The following is a 16,317-nucleotide window of genomic DNA, read 5'->3' as shown; positions in this document are numbered from 1 at the left end:
ATTATAAATTACTTTCCTTTAATTTTTCCTTTATTGTACAATTAGGACAATATATTGTTGCTGGTTTTTTTTTTTTTAATTTGTATAGGTAGGTAATATTATCCACAAATTACTTTTCAGGATAGTAAGGGGAGTGTTAAAAATACTAGTTACAAAAAGAAGATGATGATCTGATTGGGCGGAGAACTGCTGCCTCCCCACATTGGCCCCAGGAACTTAGGTGCAGGCATGTCTGCGATGAATCAAATTGGATCTTGAGTGAATCTTCCAGATTAAGTCATATGTTATCACTCTTCTGAAAGATGGCTCTATTTTAGTAGAGAATGCAGGGTCCTATTCAGTTTACTTACAAAGCCATGCAGGATGTTCAGTAAATAGACATACAAATAACAGCAGTGAAGAACTGACTCATAGATGCAACATAAACAATCTGTTGTATGTCTGAGAAAGGCCTTGTAAAGAATTTTTTTGTTTGTTTCCATGCAACATTGATAATAGAGGAGTGGAAGCCAGGAACAAGGTTCCCTGGTTCTTCTTGTCTGCATGATCTGAATTATAATCTATAGGACTAATAAAGGTACATTTGGGATTTAGCTGCTTTGACAACCAGAGTGGCTGCATGGTAAATGAGAGGATATTAATGCTCCTTTCTCTCCTGTCTCACGTGCAACCTTTGGGGGAGGTTCTAAGAGTAGGGAGGAAGACTGGACATTTGGTTTGTGAATATACAGGAGAGGTAGATGTTTGGTCTTGACCAAAGAATTCTGTAGCTCTAGTTTGCTCTTCAAAGCTGTTCAATGCTGCCCTACAGGTTTGCTCTATGGCCTGCCAGGGGCACACGGGGCTGCCTGGGAGCACTTCCTCTCCACTTGCTTACTTCATTCTGCCTCCTCCAGATCTCAACTCCTGTCACTTTCTCAGGGAAGCCTGCCCTCAACCCACCAGTCTGGTCTGATTCCTTTGTTGTGGGTTCACTTCAGAAGCATGTTTTCCCTTGAGATCCCTTATCTCAGTTTGTAATTACATTCATTAGCAGAGACTATGTGGTTTATATTGGCATCTTCTGAGAGCAGGTTATCTTATTTATGCTGTTTATTCCCGTGCCTAGCCAGTGCCTAACAAGGTAGGGACTCAGTACATAGCTGTTCAATGAATAAGTGTTTGCTCCAAATTCCAGAACTATCAACAGTTACTATGCTTACGAATATGACCGTTGTGTCTGCAGCCCATGGTGTTTGACAGCTGTCATCTATTTACTGAAGAGCTTGGTAACTTGGGGTTTTGTAGAAATCAGTAAGGACTGGTGGGAACACCCAAAAGCCCCATCAACTTGATGATTTAGGACGGCTTTGCTTCTCCAGGAACTCCACTCCACCCCCACCAGCAAAACCAAACCCAGGGTGTTCGAATTTAACAATAGTATGTGTGTGTGCACGTGTGTGTGTGTGTGTGTGTTTAGCTGGAAGATGGCTGGAGAACAAGGTGGAAGGGTCAGAGTTTCGGTTCCCTCCACCCATAAATGTTTGAGAAACACCCTCTAAAGAATCCACTGCCTCCTGGCATTAAACAAAGAGAGCATCGGAATTGCAGTCCCTGGCGAGGTGGGATCGTCGGGGCGCTGCCACCATCTGATTCTGGGTTAGGGGAAGGGGGCGTGACCCCGTCTCCCCGGTTAAAGTGGACGGGGTGTGAGTGACAGCCTTTCCTGCCCCCTCGGGGTGTGTCCCCGCGGGCTTCCCCACCCGTGTGTGTCAGACCCATCAGGGAGGCCCGCGATCCACCAGGGGTCCGGGGCCGGCCGGGCGGGGCGCCGCGTGCAGGTGCGGAAGGCAGGCGGCGTCCCGGTGCGGGCGCGGGGGCAGCGCCGGGGGCCGGGCTGCGCGGCGCGGCTGCGGGCGGCAGGAGGCAGCGTCGGCCCAGGCGGCGGGCGGCGAGCAAGCCAGCGCGCGGTGATGTCAGTGGCGGCCCGGCTGGCAGCAGCCGGTACTTCCTGTGGAAAGGCGGGCGGGCTCGGCTGCAAACCCCACTAGCCAGTGTCAGCCTCTCGGCGGGAGGAGGTGGCGGCGGAGGAGGAGCAGGGGGAGGGCTGTCAAATTCGGGAGCCAGATTTTTTTCCCTTCCCCTGGCAATTCCTTCCGCTTCCCCGGCTCCCGGCGTGACATCTGCGGGCCGGGGACCTGCATGTGTGTGCGCGCGAAGGAGCGGAAGAATGGCAGTGCTCAAACTCACCGACCAGGTAGGGGGCGGCGGCGCCGGCGGGCGGGACGCGCGGGCGCAGGGCGGCGCGGAGCCCGGCGGGGGGATGGGGGCGCGGTTGGAGCGCGCCCGCGAGCTGTTTACTCACGGCGAAGGGGAGGAGTGTGCGCGGCCGCCGGTGCCTCCGAGAGCCCGCGGCGGCAGCTCCCCTCGGCGGCGCCGTCCCCGCCCTGGGCCGTCGGAACTGCGTGCCCGAGTCTGGGGCAGGGCCCGCGGGCGCCGGGCAGCTGGGTCGCGGGGTGCGCGAGTGCGGCGGCCGCGGGCCCGGCGGAGCCAGGGAGGGGGCCGGGGCTCGGGGTGCTCCCGGGACTCCCACCGCGCCGCGTTGAGTGGGCGCCACCGGCCGGCGCCCCCGGGAGGAGGACGCTGCACGTAGAGGGAGAAAGGATCGCAGACTGGGACCCCTTCCCAAGCTTAGCAGGAGTCCTGCCCAGAATGCGGCTCTTGTGTGGCGGGGCTGTCTTTATCCGTTGGATGTGACATCCCGACTTCCTCTTTAGTTGCCCCAGGCTGTGTGCGTGGTGCGGGATGGGGACCCTTGGAGACCGCCCTTTCAGATCGGGCCGGTCCCTCCGAGGAGGAGGTCAAGTCGGCTGGGAGTCTCCACTCACAGGCGGTGGGCTACGGTCTGCCTGTGTCCACCAGCTTTGTTGGCTTTCCTTGCTGAGATACCACACAGGGCAGCTCTGGAGTCCTGGCTTGGAGAGGTGGGGTTATTTGCTGAATCGGATTGACAGTCCTTGCCGCAGGTCTGTGGAATGGTAACAGCCACCTTCGCGGACTCTGTTGCTCTTACATTGCCACTAACAGTTACCAAACCAAGTTGCATGACAAAACTCTTTGCAGCTCTTTTCACGAAAAAAGGAAACGGCTTGCCACCCCCACCCCCACCCCCGTTTATTCATCGATAGTGAAAGGAACTTTGTTTTGGGGTCCTGGTAGGTAGAGAGGCAATCTTGACTTTGACCACAGGGTCAGACGTGCCAGCCCTTGGTATTAAATACCTCAGACTTATCCATGGGTTGCATCTGCTGCCTTGCGTTCTCCAGTTAGTACCCAGTCAGAACATCTTGCAGCTGAAATGCAGTCCGTCACCACAATGATTTGCAATGATTTGTTCTCCCGCCTTGTAGATTCCATTTTTTTTTTTTTTAGCTTGTTTCCCCTAAATATTTACAGGTGTTTGGCGGGGTTGGTGATGGGGAAATCACTGAGTTAAAGTTCACGTTATTGTTAAATTTAGTAGGAAGAGCAGCTGGTACTTGTGATGAATGTATTTGTTCTCACTGGTTCCAGAGCATTTAAAAGTGTAAGTTGATATCAGGATTTCCTTCACCTTTTGGTCACATACTTTGCCGACTGTTAGACATTTGCTTATTTTAAATCTTATAGTTTTAGCGTGTCTTGGGCCTGTCATCTTTGCTAGTACACGTTGCTGTACTTGTCTGTTAATCCCTAGATCTTCAAAGTACAAAGAATGGTTCTGATAGGTATTGTTGTTATCACGTATAAGAAAGAACATCACATGGAAGTTTAGAGTTGTAAGGACTCTAAGGATGATCTAGCCCAAACCCTTCATTCTCTAAATGACAAAACAGATCTGGAGAAGTGAAGCAAGTCTTCCTCAAAGAGTGCCAGCTACAGGCCTGCAGGACTGGGACTAGCTCCTGTCTCCTGCCTTCCAGGCGCTTGTACTTTATGCTAGAGTTGGCATAGGAAAGCTCCATCATCTCACTGGATGTGTTGAAAGCGTTACAAGAACACATCTCTTCCAGATCAAGATCAACCCTAGTGACTTGGTCTTAGAAAGAAAGGAAGTTATTCTTCAGGGCTTATCAGAGCAGGAATTTCAAAGATGTTGCCTTCTAAAATGTTTCCAGCCGAGCGCGGTGGCTCACGCCTGTAATCCCAGCACTTTGGGAGGCCAAGGCTGGCGGATCACGAGGTCAGGAGATGGAGACCATGCTGGCTAACACGGTGAAACCCCATCTCTACTAAAAATACAAAAAATTAGCCGGGCGTGGTGGCGGATGCCTGTAGTTCCAGCTACTCGGGAGGCTGAGGCAGGAGAATGGCATGAACTCGGGAGGTGGAGCTTGCAATGAGCCGAGATGGTGCCACTGCACTCCAGCCTGGGCGACAGAGTGAGACTCTGCCTCAAAAAAAAATGTTTCCAAGTATATTTCCTTTCTTCCCGCAATAAACCAGTATGAGTATGGAGAGAAAGGAAGAGTCTCACAACCTTTATTTGGTTGTATCTCCAGATACATAAAAAGAACCTAAGGCATTTTAAGATTCAAGAACTTCTGAAAATGGCCAGTCTATCTTGGGGCAAAGTCAGAAAGAGATGGGGTGGGGAAGTGGCCTGGGTGGAGTTGGTGGTGAGCAACGATGGTTTCTGTGTAGCTTTAGGTCCAGGAAGTAAGTGTGTGGTCTTTCTTGCCTTATATAGTCTTACCTTTTCTGTTTGAGACTCAATTCTTAGAAGTCAGTTCTTAACCTCACAGATTAACTTTTAAAACCATTTGCTTAGACCACTACTAGAAGAGTTTTGCTCCATCATTGTGGGTAGGGAGCTGCCTGCTTGGAATCCCTGCCTTAGAGTTTGTGCAGGAGTGCCTTGCTCTCCATTCAGCTTCTAGTAAAACAACCACTTCTTAATTTCTCCCTCCCCAATTTTTTTTTTTTTTTTTTTTTTTTTTGAGTCAGGGTCTCACTCTGACTCAATAGTATCATCATGGCTCACTGCAGCCTTGGCCTGCCAGGCTCAAACGATCCTCCCACCTCCGCCTCCCCAGCAGCTGGGACTATGGGTGCATGAGCCACCACACCTGGCTAATTTTTGTATTTCTTGTAGACACAGGGCTTCACCATGTTGCCCAGGATAGTCTCAGACTCTTGGGTTCAAACAATCCACCTGCCTCAGCCTCCCAAAGTGCTGGGATTACAGGTGTGAGCCACTGTGCCCAGCACCTCATCTGTTAAATACCCTATTTGTGAAGTGAATCTTGATTTTTTGCTAGGCCTCTTGGATTTTTTGTTTGAGGACACACTCTTGCTGTCGATAACCTGAAACACAAATTGTGTGGATTTGTCTTTAAATGTGGCCAAAGTCAGGGGAGACAGATGATGACATTTTCTGTCCAGCTAAAGCTGGGTGTAGGAGCTTGCTAGGTGAAGCAGACACTATTTCAGCAGTCAGTCCTGCAGTGACCTCTCAATCTTACAAGAGAAGGAAAATGTTTCTTCCCAACTCTTTTTTTTTTTTTTTTAGAAGAGTAAAAAGAAAAAGGGAGAGACCAGTGTGATTTTTAGTCTTTTTTTTTTTTTTTTTTTCACTGTAAAAAAGGAACTGGAGCTATCACTACAAACAAATGAACTTGGCATTTAGCACTTCTGCATTTGTAACTTTTGTAACTGTGTTCCTTCTGTTTTCTTCTTCAGCGGACACACATCATTTTTCTTGCAGTCTTAGGGGGCACTAACCATCCTGGTTTGTGCAGATTGGTGTCCCAGCATATGGGGCTAAAACTGGGAAAATTCCAGGCAAACTGGGAGGAACTGGTTACCCTATGTAACATAGAACACACTCAAATATGTCATTAATATAATAATGTAATTATTTCCTTGTATGTGGACATTAGGAGTTTTATATTTTTGGTAAAGTGAGATAATTTTAAGTTTGGGAAAGAAAATTTTATTACATGAAGATCTAAGGCATTTTGACTCAAAGATTGCCATGAAGTCTTTTTGAAAATGATTTGATATTGACTTTTTTAGGTTGTTCTTTATGTCATATAGTTAAAGTCCCTGTAGTCATTTTAAGTGTATGGTCGTATCTTCAGCCTGGGTCTCTACCCAAAATTTATTTTCAGAGTTACGAAGCTAGGATGGTAAGTTCTGTTGCATGTTTAAAATGTCCACTATTCTTACCTGCATTTGTTAATGATAGCACTACTTTCATCTCGGAGGCTGCCTGTAGACAAACTGTTTCAGCAGGTGGCCCTTTTGGAGCTTCCTGCTTGGAGGCCTTCTGTTTTGGTGTTCCCTTGCCAAGTCCTAGTTCACACTTGAGTCACCTACCTTCTTGCCAAAGGCAGTGCCTGGCAGCGGTGGCAGTGGCAAGAGACTAGAAATCCTGTGTAACTTTGGGAGCAGGATTTCTAGCCCATAGTGCGGGGCCTTGGGACGTGTTACACATTTTATTGGGCTGCCCTTGTTCTTCCATCACTCCCTAGAGCACTGGTCTTAAAGCAGACACCATGCTGTAGTCCTGTCGTCAGCAGAGAAGAAGGGAAAAGAAAGGCTTTATTTAGAGCCTTTTCTGGTTGTTTCGGGACCCAATCACATGGTTTTGAGAGTGCACTTGAAGCTGGTGTTTCATGGCAGAGACCTAATCATGTCATACATTTATTGTGCTCTTATTGTATACTGGGCCTTTGCAGTGAGTCATGTCTTAATCCTCATAGCCACACTAGGAGGTAGGTGGTGGCGTGATTCCTATTTTATGGATGAGAAAACAGGAATGGAGAGGCTAATTGACCTGTTTAGGGTCACACACCCAATAAGTGATCTAGCACGTTGTCCTATCCTGGCAGTCTGATTGCACAGGTGGAGCTCTGACCACAAGGCTATACTTTTCATAGTTGAAAGGGCAGTGCAGCCGTAGGATTAATGGGTGCCTGCTCTTGTTTAGAGAGAAGCCATTGGATGAGCAGCGTTCCCTGAACTCCTTCTGCCTCTTGGGCTAGACCCATTTCTGTACAGAGTAAGGAGCTGCTTTGAGGCCTCTGCCCCTGCCTGGCTTATATCTGGCTTTTCCCATTAGCCTCTCCACCTCTCCACCCCGGTGAATGATGTGTTGGTAGTTCAGTGACTTTTTTCATATATGTATGTATATATATAAAACAAATGAACCGCAGTCATTATAGGAAAATCAGAAAACTAGAGGAGCAAAACCAAAAATTTTTAAAACCATCTGAAGCCTCTATACTCAGAGATAACTATTCTTGACATTTTGGGATGTCTCCTTCTAGTCTTCTGTCTGGGTAGTCAGGTAAATTTTTTAAACTTTCCATGTGATAATATCATTACTTGTGCACATAACTGATATCTGTGTTCTCTACACCAGTGACTTTTCCAAATAAACGTATTCTTCTCTTAGATATATGATTGGCTCTTTAGCCAGCACTAGCACATAAGCTCTAGCTCTGGATTGATGGAACCAGCTTTTTTCTTTTTCTTTTCTTTCTTTCTTTTTTTTAAGATTTCAACTTTTTACTTCCTCTTTTGCTTTAAACAGAGAGTAAATATAAAATAAAAAGGCACAAATTGTACCAGAAACAGGAATGAAAGATTCTTTAAAAAGATTTGTATTTCTACAAGATAATGTGAATTTTTATAGGCTAAAGTATAACATGAAATAATGTAAAAACAGGCAGAGCTACAGAGATCTGATAATTCTGTGGTTTCCAAACTTGTTTAAGCTGTGACACTCCTTTTTTTCCCCCAAAGAAATTTCATATTGAAGCTCAATATATAAAAAAGATGGGCTTGGACAGTGGTCCCTGAGTCCCTCTTGAAAACTAGTTGGGTTTAGTATTATTTGAAAGCCCCTTTGTATGATAAAACTGGTGATTGGTTAAGTGTTTTTTTTTTTTTTTTTTCTGATGCATCATGTGTGAAACAAACAACATTTATAAATGTTTGTGAATGATTAGGAACTGCTTAGAACTAGAATGACTATATCATTTTTATCCTTTTGAGAATCATAGGTGATACTACTCAACATGAAGCCACAAACAGATGTGAGCCAGGACTGTCCTGGGTAAGCCTAGATATGTGGTCATCATATATACACATAGATTTCGTGTTTGCTCACCACAGGCTTGACAGTGACAGTAAACTAGTTTGACTAGCAGACTACTCACTCTCTTTTGAGTCTACAGTGGTGCGGGTATTACAAAGATTGTTTTATGACTTTGTGCAGAGTTGGGAAACACCTTCTATCTCACACCTCAGTTCTGAGCTGCCCAGGGGTTACAGGTGTAATCTGACAGAAACATTCTGACTCTTGGCAGTCAAGGATCTGAGAAAGTGTGATTGATTACCAGTGTTTGCTATGGGTATACGGGAAGGGAGAAGTGACATATGTTGTATATTAGCCAACTCTTGGGAAGACATGTTAACCTCTGTAGGCTTCAGGTTTCTCTTTGTAAAATGAAGTGGTTGGACTGGAGGCCTTTATGGTGCCTCAGCTCTGCCCTCTCCCTTCTGTGACTTGGTGCCTGTAATGGAGACCGACGCTCTTCACATGGTTTGTGTTATAGTCTTTCTTACAAATGTGGCTATGAAGGGTGTATTTGCAGATGAGCTCTAATAAGGCTTTCCAGGTAACAAAGTCAAACAGCTTCAGGTTCCAGAGAAGGATTTTAACCAATATCAATGACTTAGGACTAATTCCTATTCTCCACCCTATTTCAATTCATAGATAATCTAAGATTACCCATTTTATTTGTTCTATATTTTTATTTTTTTTGAGACAGAGTCTCGCTCTGTTGCCCAGACTGGAGTGTAGTGGTGCAGTCTGGGCTCATTGCAACCCCCACCGACCGTCTCCCAGGGTTCAAGCAATTCTTGTGCCTCAGACTCCCATGTAGCTGGGATTATAGGCGTGCGCCACTATGCCCGACTAATTTTTGTATTTTTAGTAGTGATGGGGTTTCACCATGTTGGCCAGGCTGGTCTCAGACTCCTGGTCTCATGTGATCTGCCCGCCTTGGCCTCCCAAAGTGCTGGGATTACAGGCATGAGCCACTGCGCCTAAGATTACCCACTTTATAGATTACTCCTTTTTAACCCTTTAACAAAACATATTATTTAGCTCTGGCTGCTTTCAGAGGTTGGGAGTGCAGGTATTTGCCCTTATCAGTGTTTATGTTTGTAAATATGTTGGTAGCCTAAGAGGTTGAAGTTAATGATTCATGAATCCAGCTTGTAATTATGATATTCATAATTTTTAAGGATCTTTTCACTTGCCTCGTCCTTTGAAAACTTAAAATTTAGTATTCTATAAAGTGAGCTAAGCAAATAAATATATAGTCCACCTTTGGGCTGTTTCAGGGATTACTAAGTCAATAATTGTTTGCATTTCTTGCTTTTTGTTTGCTTAGAGTCCCCTTGCTCCCATCCCGGGGAGTCTTAAGCATCCAAGCGTAACTTTCTAGGATATCTTTTATATCAGAAGACCATTTTCCCCTGAGAGAACTTTCAGAGCTCTTAGTAAAATTAGAGAGACTTGTGGAAACATCTGTTCGAGCCTAGATATGGAAATTAATCACAATTCTAACCTCTCTAAAAGTTTTGCTTTTTTTATTTTAAAAATTTTGTTTTGCTTTCGTTTGTTTTAAAAATAACACCAGATTGGGAATCAGAAGACGTGGATTCTACTCATGGTTCTTTTAACAGTTGTATGGTTTGGGGTAAATCCTGGCCTTCGTTTCTTTGTCAAAATGGGAACAGGCAGAAAATTCTCTAAATTCTTCCAAGCTCTAACATTCTAAGATAGCTCCTCACATATTTCAATGTCAGTCTTTTCTCACCTTGTGGAATCTCATTTCAAAAAGTATCTGCCTTTTATGAACTTCTGATTTTCTCCCAAGTGTGTTGGTGGCAGCTTTAAAATTTCCCAGGTTTGGTAAACACATCCTTTTTGTCTAAGGGTGAGGAGTCCTTTCCCCAAGAAGGTTATCTTCTGGGATCTCCAGGAGCCTGGCTGTGGGGACACAGAACCCCTGGGGCTGTTCTCAATGTGGTCCTTGAAGAATCCTCTTGAACTTCTTACAGGCTAAAGGGAGCAATCCTTACAGAGCCCACGCTTGTCTCTTGTGAGCTGAGGCCCACCTTAGCCTTCTTCAGAGGTGCTGCTTTAGCAAATACCTTGGGTCTTCCCAGGCAAAATCCTGTTTTGTTGAACCCAAATAACATGTACATCTAACAAGTTTATTTCTCAAGGGTTGGCCCAGAGTTGGGTGCAGTTGACATGGTGACCATAGACTTTCTCAAGAAAGGAAGAAAATTCCTACATGTAATCACCAGCCTCTGTAAGGTTAGTCTCTGTGGAGACTTGTTTTGGTTTCTAAGACTGGCAAGATAAGGAAAAAGGAAAGTGAGCGTAAGAGAAGTCAGAAGACAGAAAGCAAGGCGGACGTTCAGGTCAGCCGGGGCAAATCAACCAACCAATTATTGTTAAACAGTGGCCTCCAAAAGTAGGTGTGGCATACACCCCAAGGATGAACACAATGCTTTATTGAGTTGGAGTTTGGGAAAGAGAATATTAGAATTCGTATTTTTTTAAATCATTCTTTTAAACTTTTAATTTTTATGTAGTTTTAGTACATCTTCTTTGCTAGTACCATGTCATCTTTTTGGCTGTATTTTTCAGTGTCTGCCACCTGGCCAAATCACCACTTGGGTTATTACAGCAGCCTCTGACTGGTCTTCCTCCATCTGACCTTGGCCTCTACACTCTACTCTCAATGTAGCTCTCAGAGTGATGGAACTCAGAACTTGTCACTCCTGCTCAAAAACTTCCAGTTTCACCCAGGTGAAAGCTGAGGTCATTAGAGTGACTTCTGCACTGAGCTCCTCCACTCACCTGTCCAGCCTTGTCTGCTGTCCATCTCTTCCTGGCTCCTTGGCTCCAGCCCCACTGGCCTCCTCCTGTTTAGTGAACATGCCAGCTGCGCTCCTGCCTGGGGACCCTTGCTGTTCCTGCTCCCTGTGCAGCTCCTCCCTAGATATCTGCATGGCTCGCCTTTACCTCTTTCAGGTCTTTCCTCAGATGTTACCTTCTCAGTGAGTCCCTTTCTGACCACACTGTTTAAAATGCCTACTCCACATTTCTTGTCTGCCTTTCTTTATTTTCCTCCACCGTGCAAATCCCTCATATCATATATTTTACTCCCCCCATTTAAAAACCCCAAACTTACGTGTGGTTAAGATATAGACAACAGGACAAAGATTATTTTGTTAGTTTGGTTCATTCACTGCTGTATCTTCAGCACTTAGAACAGGGTAAGGCGCATCGTAAATGCTCAATAAATATTTGTTAAGTGAATGAATATAAATATGTATATGTGTCTGTAGATGTACATGTTCAAATGTTTTTACTCATAAAGTGCTCAAACAAACAAAAGAGAAACACTTCTATAAACAGCTTTCATTTTACGCTGGGATGTCAAACTTCCATTCAAACAAAATTAAGAGAAAATTTTCTGCCCTATGAAAAGATAAAAGATCATATATTGTCCTATTTTCTGGTTATATTTTCCCTCTTTTTAAACTGTGCTTTTGGTTGTAAGGATGGTTAGCATTGTACGTAATTCTCAGTTCCATTTCTTTTCAGGGGAAGTATCAAGGTGACACTAGGGGACAGGAAATATTGACCCTAAATGTTGTGGGAGTGGATCTCTTATGTATTCAAGTGATCAAGGAGTGTTTAATGAGCTCCATCTACATAGCAATGATACAGCATAGCTCTGCTGGGGCTCTCTGCTCTCCCCTTCTCCACAAAAGGGAAAGACAGGTAAGAACAGGCACAATAAAATAGAAACCAGACAGAAAGAATTGGGAACAAGGAGACAAGAATCATACTTTACATGATTTAATCCTAATATTTTTATGAGAGGATGGCTATCATTTCATTTTAAAGATGAGGAAAATGAGGCTGGCACGGTGGCTCATGCCTGTAATCCTTTGGGAGGCTGAGGAAGGTGGATCACCTGAGGTCAGGAGTTAGAGACCAGCCTGGCCAGAGAGATGGCTAGAGATGGTAAAACCCCATCTCTACTAAAAATACAAAAATTAGTCAGGCATGGTGGCAGGCGCTTGTAATCCCAGCTACTTGGGAGGCTGAGGCAGGAGAATCGCTTGAACCTGGGAGGCGGAGATTGCAGTGAGCCAAGATTTTGCCATTGCATTCCAGCCTGGGCGACAAGAGTGAAACTCTGTCAAAAAAAAAAGGAAGAAAAATGAAAACTGACAGGTCGAGTAATTTTTTTGAGGGTCGCATGACTCTGGGAGTCACATCTGGGCAACCCCAAAGTGCACATTCTTAGCCATCACACATTAGGATTCTTGAAATAGGTGCAGTATCACAAGAGGCCATTTTCCCCATGGAGCTCGCAGTCTAGTTAGATGATATTGAATGCCTTGCACATGAAAGGCCCTCTTTAACGTTTATTGAATTCATGTGGCATATTAAACAGTTATCAATCCAGGTATAGTGCAGGTTTAGACTATGCTTAGAGGGCATTGATTAGGGACTTCAGGAGTCAGAGATGGGCAGAGTCATTAAGAAGGGAGCTGGAGGGAGTCTAAGTGGTACTTAAGGAAAGGAATGATCCAGGCAGCAGATGTGGGTGGAACCTAGGTGAGTGATGTGTTGTGTACCTCTCAGGTAACCTGGTGACTAAATTTACTGAGTCATAGGGTTCATGTTAGGTAGGAAGAGGAGGTAAGGAAATATCCAGTTTGCAAACTGGATAGGAGAGGTGTTTGCATATTAACACATTTTTCTCAGTTGAGTTCTTTGAGAGGTACTACATGCCCTCTGCTGGAAAACTTGAATGGATGAATTTGTGCCTAAGCAAAACTCATTGTTTCCATTTGTTGCACATGACCTTTTCAAATTAATTTGTATTTACTTTGTTCCAAAAAGTATTGAAGCATTAAAGTAAGGTGTTGCCTTATGGGCGCTTCTGTGTCCATAATACCCCTGGCTTGAACAGAATGTTGCATGAGGTACCATGGCAGTATTTTGTGAACAAACATGTATTTTGGAGTAGCAAGGACTTCATTGAAAGGACCTAGATGGTTTGGTGATGTAGGCCATTGATCGAATAATGTAGTAGGTTTAAAGATGCCTTTTTTTTTTCCTTCTTAAAAAATTATTTCCTTAGGTTTTTGGGGAACAGGTGATGTTTGGTTACATGAATAAGTTCTTTGATGTGATTTCTGAGATTTTGGTGCACCCATCATCACTAAAGAACTGTACCCAATGTGTAGTCTTTTATCCCTCACTCCTTTCTCACCATTTCCCCGATTCCCCAAAGCCCATTGTATCATTCTTATGCCTTTCTGTCCTAATAGCTTAGCTCCTACTAATGAGTGAGAACATATGATGTTTGTTTTTCCATTTCTGAGTTATTTCACTTACAATAATAGTCTCCAATTCCATTCAGGTTGCTACAAATGCCATTATTTCATTCCTTTTTACAGCTGAGTAGTATTCCCTGGTATGTATCTACCACATTTTCTTTATCCACTCATTGATTGATGGGCATTTGGGCTGGTTCTGTATTTTTGCAATTGTGAATTGTGCTGCTGTAAACATGCGTGTGCAAGTATCTTTTTCTTATGACTTCTTTTCCTGTGGGTAGATACCCAGGAGTGGGATTGATGGAACTAGAGATGACTTGTTTTTAATCTTATACATATTTTTTAAATAAGAAATTACAAAATCCAGACTATGGGAAGCCTACAGAAAAAAAAAAAAAAGACCTCATTTCTTTGAAAAATCAATTATAAGAGGAAAAAAAAAAGTTGGAGAGAAAATATAAATCCATAAATTAAAAGGCAATTAAGATACATTCAGACTAATTGCAGTGAATAGATTTGGATTCTGATTTAAACAAACTTAAAAAAGCACACTTCTTTGAGATAATTGGGGAAATTTGAATACTGACTGGATATTTGATAATTTAAAGTGTGAATATGATATTGTGGTTATGTTTAAAAAGAGAGTCCTCTTACAAAACTAGAAACTATGAAACTCTAGCATTTTCTCTCTCTCTCTCTCTTTTTTTTGAAACAGATCTCACTCTGTCACCCATGCTAGAGTATAGTGGTGTGATCATAGCTCACTGCAGCCTCGACTTCCGGGGCTCAGTTGAGTCTCCCCCTCAGCCTCCTGAGTAGCTGGGACTACAGGTGCATGCCACTACACCTGGCTAATTTTTGTATTTTTAGTAGAGATGGGGTTTCACCACGTTGCCCAGGCTGGTCTCGAACTCCTGGAATCAAGTGATCTGCCCGGCTTTGCAAAGTGCTGAGATTACAGGCATAAGCCAGCATGCTTGACCTACTTTAGCATTTTCTTAGGGCACCTATTTAAGTGATACATTCTTTTTAGAAACTATTTTTCTTTTCACTTCTTCCTGCCACCTTTGTGCCCCACGGAAGGCCTCCACTCTTACTTGCTAGAATGCCTTCAGTAAAGTTCTTAGAATCCTTTCTGTTTGTCCATAAAAGCACATGATTTTTCTGTTTTTGCTGCCCAAGGAAATATGCTTCTGAGCTAGTTGTGTGGTCCACACGTCTATTACTTAGTTTAAGTGGCTCCACAGCTTGATTCAGATATTTGAGCATTGGTCTTAGAATCCCATCTTGTGTGCTTTTAGGAAGACCTGGATTTGGCTTGTCCGGTGTAAGATATTTGGAAGGGAATTGAGATATTAGAGTTGCCAAAAATCACTTTCTTACACTGAGTTTTAAAGGATGTTTTTAATTATACTGTGTAGTTTTTAAACGCAGCAAACAGTTACAAGGTGCCAATTCTAATGGGCCTGGCTACCATGCCTCTCTTCTTACCTCAGCAGGAAGTGGGTGTTTGTTGTTGCCTTGAGTGGTTTCGCCATTGCTTCAGGCATGCTGAAATATCTTCCTTTATTTCTACAAGTGTGAAAATCTTTCTATATCCTTCTTAACAGAGTCCAGATTTAAGAATAGACCATAAGCATAAGAAGTGGCCAGCTGTGACTTGAGTACATGATACCGTCATGAGTAATTTAGAAGCCATGTGACTAAGGGTTTGGTACTTTGGAGCCTCAGTAAAATTAGGTCTTGGGACTCATGAGATGACTGCAATATTTAGTTGCTAATGCTCCTTTTTGTAGCAGCCAAGAAGAAACAATCTTTTTAAGTAGCTCTGCTTTTTAGCAAGTAGTCTTCTATCAAGGTTTCAGGGTACTGTATTTTGCGTATAATATTTTAAAATATTGTGGTATCTAACTGAACAATTTCCAAAAATGCTTTGTGTGAGTTGTATAGTTAGAATACTAAAGTTGATGTCTGGAGACCTGGGCTTTGTGCACAGCACTACTCCTAACAAGCTGTGTCCCTCTTCCTGTGACACAACTTTCCTTGACTGTAAGATGGGTAAAATAATACTTGCTTTATGGGGAAATTGTGATAATCAAGTGGGAAAAGTCTTTGTATAGCAAGTGGTTCTTGGTTGGCACTCTATAATAAATAGTCTCTGAATCTTGGACTGATTCCTCATTTGTCCAATTAAAGAGACCAGTTTTCTAAGGTCAATTTCAGCTCCATGAAAATATGATTGGAGTTAGTTTTTGTTTTAGATTTATGATCTTTTAACTAGTCCTCTTTCTCTCTAGCTTAAACAACATTGGTAGAAAGAGTTTGTTTTATTTTTGTGTGGATTTTCCATACTTCGGTTTGAATTGTAGTGTTTTGGTTCCTACAGCTTTAGGAAGTACATTTTTGTTTCATTTTGGTTTCATCAAATCAATTGACTTAGCTTATTTGACCGAAGAATCTTACGTTTAGATAGATCTAGGAGGATCAATTTGTGTTGAAAAGATTCTGAGGAGTTTGCAGTCATTTTTGATTTAAGTTGTCAAAAAGAACTTTGAAAATTACTTATAAGAATGCCACTTCCTCTTCACAGAAGTATAAAACTGTGTCTTTTTGAGGAAGTGTGTAAAAACAAAACAGTTGATAGAGTAATCTTCATAAAAAATCATCACAGCAGAATGTCTAAAAAAAACTGGTGTAAAATTTCAAGTCTTGAATGAATTTATAACAGGGTAGAAAACAAACTTTTCTGATAAAATGTGACTTAAAAAGTTAGATGAAGGATACATTGTAAAAAGTTACTTAATTTGGGACTTTTTCCCTTTTAAAACTACAGAATGCTATTTAACGAGCAGATACTTTAAACATCATTGGATATGTGTATGTATCTTAATTCTAACAAAG

General features: G+C 43.2%; 1 protein-coding gene across 1 annotated transcript in view; it reads left to right on the top strand.

Moving 5' to 3' along the window:
• The first annotated feature begins 1,988 nt into the window (after positions 1-1,988).
• Positions 1,989-16,317, top strand: part of ANKRD44 (ankyrin repeat domain 44) — a 319,327-nt gene continuing 304,998 nt past the window's right edge. The window contains exon 1 of the mRNA XM_025404975.1: positions 1,989-2,236. Within this exon, the coding sequence (XP_025260760.1) occupies positions 2,210-2,236 (27 nt within the window). The 5' untranslated portion in view covers positions 1,989-2,209. The remainder of the gene's footprint in view (positions 2,237-16,317) is intronic.

This window comes from Theropithecus gelada, chromosome 12, assembly GCF_003255815.1.
Source record: "Theropithecus gelada isolate Dixy chromosome 12, Tgel_1.0, whole genome shotgun sequence".
NCBI classification, from domain to species: domain Eukaryota; kingdom Metazoa; phylum Chordata; class Mammalia; order Primates; family Cercopithecidae; genus Theropithecus; species Theropithecus gelada.
Note: the sequence above shows the minus strand (reverse complement) of the source record. Positions and strands in the feature narration are given on the sequence as shown.